At 41.8% G+C, this 8,383-nt stretch overlaps 1 protein-coding gene across 1 annotated transcript; it reads right to left on the bottom strand.

Moving 5' to 3' along the window:
* Nucleotides 1-1,079: 1,079 nt before the first annotated feature.
* On the bottom strand, nt 1,080-3,877 carry GPR132 (G protein-coupled receptor 132). The gene is made up of 2 exons (XM_040068208.1): nt 3,821-3,877; nt 1,080-2,201 (listed from the first exon to the last, which is right to left on the bottom strand). The coding sequence occupies exons 1-2, from the start codon at nt 3,875-3,877 to the stop codon at nt 1,080-1,082; spliced, it is 1,179 nt and encodes a 392-aa protein (XP_039924142.1).
* Between the last annotated feature and the right edge of the window lie 4,506 nt (nt 3,878-8,383).

The following is an 8,383-nucleotide window of genomic DNA, read 5'->3' as shown; positions in this document are numbered from 1 at the left end:
GTTCAGATAAACATTGCTAGATTTATATCATTCTTATTTTTCAACTTCTTGTTTGAAGGCACAAGGAACTACCATCAATAAGTTATTCATAAGAGAAGTGGCAGCAGCAACAATGAAATTTGCCCCAACATATCTGAGGGAGTTCTCAGCTGTGGGGAGGAAGGACTGTGCTCTCCAGTCTGCCAACCTTCCATACCATCTGTGAGCCTACCCATGCCTTCTACAGACTCCTACACAGTAAAAGTGGGATCAATAACAAAAGGGAAGGGTTAGCTTAGTCAGAAAAGAAGCACAAATTCAACACGCATTTGGAGATGCCTTAAAAGCAGTCCCTGACTCTCCTTGGAAATGTATACATTTTCTGTATATTTCAATACATTCTAGATCTGACTGCAAAACAAGTAAAATTTACTAACTGTAAACTATCAAGCATTAGAATTGTACATTTTAAGAATTTCAGGGCAGTGCAGGATCTTGACTAATGCAGCAGCAGTAATCTTGCTCTGTGTTATGAGGCCATTTTTTTGTCCTCTAATTCTCCTGGAGCATGTGATGTACCTGAAGTGACGTACTGGAGTATGAGGAAAATGTTCAAGGCTCTTGTTGAAAGACTTATTAATTTTTAATATTTTCCAGTGGTTAACCACAAACGTTAACCGCAGAGCACATGTATAAGAACCTGAACATGAACCTCAAGAAGCAAAAATTTCAGCCATAAGAATAGTACGTTGTTCTCCTTAGCAGTGTTATTTTTTTCATTTTGCTCAGAAGATAAAACTGGCTTTATTTCATATGAAAAAAAGAGTCAGTCCAAAAAAAGAAGCTTTTAAGATTCCAAATTTGAGTCAAAGTAAATTGCTTAGTTTATTCCACATATCCTTAGCAAAGCAGTATTTTCAGCAATGATACTGGTGGGCAAAATTTATTGTAGGAGTCAAACAGAAATGTGAATTATTGCTCCCAGAGTGTCCTCAAGGAGTTAATGGCCCATGCAGGACATGCAAGATGATGTCAGCACATAAAAACTTGTGTCCTGCAGCTGGCATTGGGAGCTTCTTATTTGTTTCAGAAGCTATCTGCTAGTTGCCACTTTCTTGGTCTCTGCCTGTGGTACAGGTCTTCTGACTGTCGGATGAGTCTCTTATTTCTTTGTTTTCTTTTCTTTGGCTCCCTGCCTCTGATTCTTTCAGCACTTCCAATTTTATGTTGTCAGTATTGTGATCAGTGGATGAATTTAGCTTGGATGAGTTCCTTCCCCATCTTCTCAGGCTCCTATAACAGTCTTCTCTGATGTTTTCACTGACCAAAACGTAGATGATTGGATCGGCAACACTGTTTGCAGTGCCTAAACACAGAAACACTGTAAAAACTGGATATATCTTGTTTTCAAATGGACATGGGCAGTCCTGATGAAGTATGAAGTATATGGCTCTTATTATGAGCACCACATGGTATGGAGCAAAGCAGATCAAGAAAATAACAATAATGGCAATAGCCACATACTTCACTTTGGCTTTCTGGCGACAAGTCAAGCTGTTGCTTCTTTTTGTAGTTTGGAAAATTTTGTAGTTTGTAAAAATGAGGATTGTGAAGGGCATGGCAAATCCAAATATGAATCTAGCAAAGCTGAAAGAAGCCAGTGATATGTCAAGAGGCACTGTCTCAAAGCAGGTTTCTGTACATTTTTGCTTATCTTCCATGAAAAATACTGGGCTGTGGATTCCTGCAACCACAGCAAAGAGAGAACAGACTATTATGGTGGACATTTTCTGTCCTCTCCTCCCCCTTGATTCCAGAGCATACGCCACTGCAAAGTAACGATCCATAGAGATGCAGCACAAAAGCAGAATGCTGATGTAGATATTGCAGAAAAAGATGAATCCTGTTATTTTGCAAGCAGTGCCACCCATGGTCCACTTGTGCCCATTTTGCACATAGATAATCCAGAAAGGCAAGGTACTTAAATACATCAGATCACACAATGATAAACTGAAAATGTAGATAACAACTACTTTCTTCCTTCGGATTTGTACAAATGTAAGCAGAGAAGTTAAGCAATTTGCTGGAAGGCCTATAGCAAAAATGACACTGTAAACAGCAACCAGAAGTGTCTGACTCTGTTCATAAGGAATTTCTGTGCAAGTGGAGTTACAAGTTTTGTTTAGGCAATGTTCCATTATTCTTCTTCCAGCTGATATTTCCTGTGAATCAGAAGACAAGGTGGAAAGTTAGCATTGCATCATTTAAAAATGTGCCAGTAAAAGTTATGGTCCCATAAGTGCCAACTTGACAAGCCGGTGGAGCAAGTGGGATGGGGGATGTTTGAAAGGAGCCTCCTCTGACACGAACTGAGAAAGAGAGGGTTGCATCCCTCCACATCTGAGAGTTGGACTGGATTTGGGGGGGTATGTGGAAGCTCTCTCAAGGGGGGATCTGGGGTTCTGTCCCTGGACATAAAATTGTCCATCTCGTTTTTGTCAGTTTCCATTCTAAAATCATACCTTAAATGCTAAAACCACCATCATTCCTCATGCAATGTATCACCTGCACCCAAAATCTCACATGGGGATCAGCCTACAAAAGTAAGGTAGATGAATATGAAGCTGTAGAGCAGCTTAGACATATTTTTTTAAAAAAGCTGGATTCAGTATTGTCCCATCTTCAGAATGACTGGAGAAAAGAATCCTCACTGCTTTGTGGAGAAGATAGCATGGTACTCAGACCAGTGACAGGACCTGAGGGAATGGTCTGAAGTGGTGTCAGAGGAAGTTTAGCTTCGGTATTAGAAAAATGTTCTTAACCCAGAGGGTGGTTGAGCTGGTGTTAACTTACAAACACGGTGGTTGCAGTAAGGGCTGGTGGTGGCAAGTTTTATGCTGCCTTTGAGCACCTTTGGTGGAGGAGGGGTCTCTTCCGGGCCACCTACTGAACTGCTTGTAGAGGGGATAAAAAGAGTGCTTGATTTCAGGGTCAGAGGTGGTTCTCTGCCCAGGCCTCATCTGTGAACTGACATACAGAGCTTGTCTTTGACTCAAACACACCTGGCAGTGTGGGAGCTGCTGCACACCACAAAGGATCTTGGATCTTGTGTTTTACCTTCCATGACAAAGCACAACAGGTGAATACAGTTCATAGTCAGGCAGATGGTGACAGCCAGGGCAGGGACAATAGCACAAGTCACACACCACCTCAGTTACTCATCAACTTGTCTACCCTACACACCTCAATAAAAACACCTCCAGGAGTGGTTGAGGGTACTCTCTCCTCCCCTCCCCTCCTCCTGGCTTTGCACACCTCTCTTGAGCCTGTGCTTGTCTGAATATTCTCCTTTCTGTACGGCTTCTCCCAGAGCAGTCAGTGATGGTGCAGGGCAGGAAACAGTAGAAAAAGTTCTGTGGACACATGGTTCCCAATGCTTGTCTTGCCTCCTCCCCTCCCACTTTTGCTCCAAGTCTCCTTCCTATGCTCAGCACCCATGTGGGAGCCTCAGGAATGAGACACTTGTGAGTTTCTAAGCTATCTACCTGGAGCAGATATTTTTCCTTGGTATTTGGCCTGTGGACTAAACCACAGGTCTGGGGCTGAGCCGAAGAGAACTTCACCTGTAAATGGCTGTTGGCTGTCAGGTGCAACACCTCAGCTGACCACGTGCAGCCATAGGCATGGACTTACACTCCACAAGAAAATGCAGGTGCTGGAGGACTGTCCTGAAGCTTTGGCCTGTCAGCTTGGGAGCTTGTATCCTTCCCAGAAAGAAAGCTCTAAGTCCCAGCCCAATACAAGGAAGGAGAGGAGGCCACCCATTAGCTCCATTCCTCACCTTCTCCAGGCTCTCAGTCTTGTCCAGGGAAGAGTCTTCCTCCACTGGCCACTGCATCCACCTCCAGTTCAGAGCTTCACTTGCCTCCTCCACTCAGTTCTCTAGGCCTGCAGAGAGGCTGCTCCCTCAAACTAAAGATCACAAAGCAGCACTAAGCAGACAGTTCATGAAATTTCTTCGGGTGACATTTTCCCTTGTGTTGATACACCCTTAAGGGGAAGGAAGTAACACCACAGTTCACCCTGTGACTAAAGTCAACTTCTCTGTGCCTCTACACTGCCCTTCAATTGAAAGCACATTTATATCTTCTTCTCAGACCTTTAGAGTTTAATAGTTTGATGCTTGGCTCAGCCCAGAAGTTTCCCAGTTCTTTCTTCCTCTGGGATGTCAAGGCTAACCTGCATCTCAAATATTAATTAAAATGAAAACCAGTAATAATTACACAGATGGAAAAACTATACACCACTTTCTATTAATATTTGTGATGATCAGTTTTGTTTTGAACACCAGAACTCAGGACATCTATCACACTCAGCAATTTTCAAGCACTTACAAAGGGTCAAACGTAGTGAGGATGACAAGGATGAGCAATATCCAAGAATGCATTTGTGAGATACAAACTGTTTCAATGAGTTATCTTTGCTACCCTGTATTGTTCAGTTCTGCAAAGCTTCTCCAACGTAGCTGCTTTCACCTTTTTATGTCCTATCCTCATCTCCTAGGTCACATCAATCACAATTAGGTGTTACAGCAGGTACTGGCTGTGTTTCGCATCAACAGCTCAGTGTATTTCTGTCAGCACTCTGAGGCTTCTTGCTCTGTGAGAGTCACTGCTCAAGACAAACCGCAGTCATCATGTGCTTGTTTCTCACTTTCAAGATGTGAAAAATATCTCATCTTCCAGGACAGAGAGATCACGAAGCACCTGAGCACAAATCACTGGAAATGTAATCCGCTAAGATTTGCTGCATGCCTGCTCTGTATTTACATTCTTCTATTTCTAACGTTCTTGTGTTTTGTCCACACTGTTAGACAATTAGATAATTACATTTCATACTCCGAAAATGCAGTGGTTCCTGCTGCTCATTTGGGCCAGTTGCATTAATATTTTCTCAAGAAAATCCTTTCAGTAACACTGAATTGTAAAAAAATGGAAGTGAAAACAAGCAGGAAAGCAAAAGGCTTTTTTTTTTTTTTTTTTCTTTTTTTTTTCCTTTTCTTTTTTCTTTTCTTTTTTCTTTTTTTTTTGGGGGGGGGGGGGGAGGGGGGGAGTTATTTGTGTATGGACTGCTAATATGAAACTGTTTAAATTTCCAAAGGAGATGTTGGAGTAATAAAAGTAACCACTATTAGAAAAAGCAAAAAGAGAAAATTACAGATCTGGGCACAAGGAAGAGAAGGATAAGTCAAAAAATGCACAATAGCTGGACAGAGACTAGGTGAAAGTCTTTGAATTAACTCACCTGAGATACACAGGGACAGAAGAAAAAAAAAAAGACACAGATAAATCTATAACATGAGTGCAATAACATGAACAAAGCACATTAATTCATATATTTTTTATTTTCTAATATTTTTCTGATCATCCATCTTTAAGGGATGATCAGAAAATAAGGGATTATTGTTAGAGTCAAAAGTTTTGAGGCATTTATGTGGATATTAGAAACAATTTAAAATAACTGCTATGATGGTTAAAACTAAAACAAACTGTCCCTTCACACTTTCCTTACTGTCCCCAATATCTGTAGAGGAAAACAACCTGCGGGTCTTAAAGCGTAAATCAACCTTCAGTGAAAGAGGACCTGAGTTTCTCCTGAGGGATTTTGTGTGCTTTCCTTCGTAGAATGTCGTGCTGGAAAGATGTGACACAAAGGTGCCAGTTGGACACTCAAATCTAATATTGAAACGCATCAGTTCCCAGATGTGACGTTTATGCCACCTACAGTGCTCACCACCAGCAATGTCACTCCGCCAGCTTCGGAACCCGGGCTTCTCCTTCTCATGCAGAGTTTACACTACCTGCCTGTAAATTACCAACTGATAAACTTATGTGTCTCTTAACTTGAATGTAAGAAATTGCTGTGGATTATTTGATCTGCTGTTCTTGAAAGAAGGAAGAATGTTTATGGTGTCTTTGAACAGAAAGAGATCATGGCCCATTTGCTCAGCAAGTCAGTGAACTGCTTAATTTTTTTTCCATTATTAATAAACAAATTAGAAGAGGAAGTCACTCCTATAAGCAGATCTCAGCATAAAAAGGGGAAGCAGCCATGGCTCCACTTGGTTACCCATCAGATCCATAATTTTTGCTGACACACAACACAGCCGGATTTGAAGCTATGTAATTTGAAATTTCAACATAAACCCATGTATTTTCAAGCAACATTGTTTCAAATTTGAACATAATATATGAATATAATCTTGGCACTATATTATTTCAGAACTCTATTTGGGAAAAAAAGTGTTTTAAAGCTTTCCTGGAAATCCAGCCTGAGCACAACTCTGTCATAAAATATTTTTCTTCTACTAGTGAAGCAGGTGCCTAGTGCTGGTTAAAACAAATTACGGGGCATTTGTAGGCTGAAAGCAGCAAGACTGGGATTAGTTATACAGACTTTAAATTTAATTCTATATTGTAGATATGAGCTATAATGCAGATATAAGCAGTCTTATAAAGATGTTAGAATAAATATAATAATAAATATAAAAATAAGAAGATACTTGGTAGAAGAGAGAAGTTATTAATCAAGTGCCTTTCAGGAAGGGAGGAGCTCAGCAATCTTTCCTGACGAGGGAAAGACACTTGATTAACCTCAAGATAACACTGTTCATAGATGTGAACTCTCAATGACTGTAGATTTTTAAATACCTAAGTGCAGGTTTTTACATAAATCCATACATCCACTTCCCCCTCTCCACAATCTAGAAATTCCACAATAGAACTAAATGTGCTAATTTGCTAAAAGGAGCAGCTGTGGTTTTACCAAGGGGAACTGTCATAATTCAGGTTTGACAAAGGCCCAGTTTTAAAAAGTGATCCTTCTCTAGCCTGGTTCTCTTAGTGCTATGTTACCTGGAGAGGGACTGCACAGGAGAGGAGAATGTCTGGTGGGTGGGAGAGAAATACGTTGTCAAAAGATCCTGATATTGGGTTTAAGACCATGTTATTCAACACATATAAAACTGGGTAAAACTGCTTAAATGTCATACATTGTAGGTAGGGGAAGATCACAAGTGAAAAAAACCACAAAATCCACCTGGTCCAGGGGTCTTTTTTCTCCAGTCTCATGATTCAAAGGCTATGAGTCAGGATTTTGGGACTTTGGACCTAGCAAAGTTTCTCAGTCCTCCCTGAGAGCATCAGAGTACGGCTATTACAGGGCAGATTTACACCCTGGTACCTATCAGCCTGTGTGGAAAAGATCCCAGAGCCAGAGGAATGGCTCCATGGCCAGAAGAAGCATCAGGAAGCCCAGAAAAGCTGTCATAAATTTGAGGCTAAACTAGAAAGCCTGTCAAGTCAAAAGGCTGAGGAAAGTGTAGATCTTGGAGCAGTGGCAGTGAAAGTGAGAAACTGAGAGCAGCTCTGCTTCACACCTGAAACCATCAGGCACTCTAGCTCAATGACTCCCTAAAGATATTGCAGCTTAATTGGTGGCCTTGACATTGGGGGTTAATTGTATATCGCTTCTGATAGAGAAATGGCTCATTTGGAAACCCAGCTGCCCGCACTTTCCTACTGGTTTTTGTTGGAACAACAAAGTTTTAGAAGAGGATGAGAGTGGTGATTCCCTTTCCACTCTCCTGTGTCAGGGTGCTCAAGGACACTGAAACACAGCCAGGTGCCAGCAGATTTGGCACCAAGGGCTTATGAGTGGATGGATACTGCTCTGGATTCCCAAAAGAGCAGGCTGGGATGTTGGAGAACAGGGTGGGATATCTAGGAACAGGCTGTTTTAACAAGGTGAGGAGGTCTGGCTATGCTGGCACACTGTTAGAGGTGAATGTATCTTATTGCCAGGTTTAAGGAAAATCTGACTTCAAGCAGCTGAACAAAGAAGCACCAAGACCTATATCTAAACGCACCAGTGTACCCTTTAAAAAGGGGTGATCTGTTATCCTTTAGATTTTAGGATTTCCCCAGCAGCTACTTATGGATATCTTCCTCCTTATTCTTGGCCTCCAGGCCTTCAAACTGGAGACTCCTGCCAAATCTTTGGCATCTGCAGTTAGAAACCCACTTAGAGCCATAGAAAGGCCCAGTCTAGAGCCATGTCCACCCCAAACTACTGTGACTCAAAATCATCTTTGGGATAGCAGCCATTCAGCTGGAATTGCTGGAGATTTCTGCTTTGGGTTGATACATCTCACCCTTCAGTGAACACCAGGATGTGGCCATGTTTGACACCTGGACCTATGCAAGGCATTAAGAAAGGTCTTCAAGTCCTGAGCAACCACAGCCACCCTGTGGCCCAGAGAAGGTCTTGTTCCTGCTGGGAGGAACATCATTTGCAGACCTGTGAAGGTGCAGGGCAGGCAAGATGGTCATCCAGGGAGCAGCAC

Source organism: Hirundo rustica, chromosome 6 (genome assembly GCF_015227805.2).
Source record: "Hirundo rustica isolate bHirRus1 chromosome 6, bHirRus1.pri.v3, whole genome shotgun sequence".
NCBI classification, from domain to species: domain Eukaryota; kingdom Metazoa; phylum Chordata; class Aves; order Passeriformes; family Hirundinidae; genus Hirundo; species Hirundo rustica.
The sequence above is the reverse complement of the archived record's forward strand: the minus strand, read 5'-3'. Positions and strand labels throughout refer to the sequence as shown.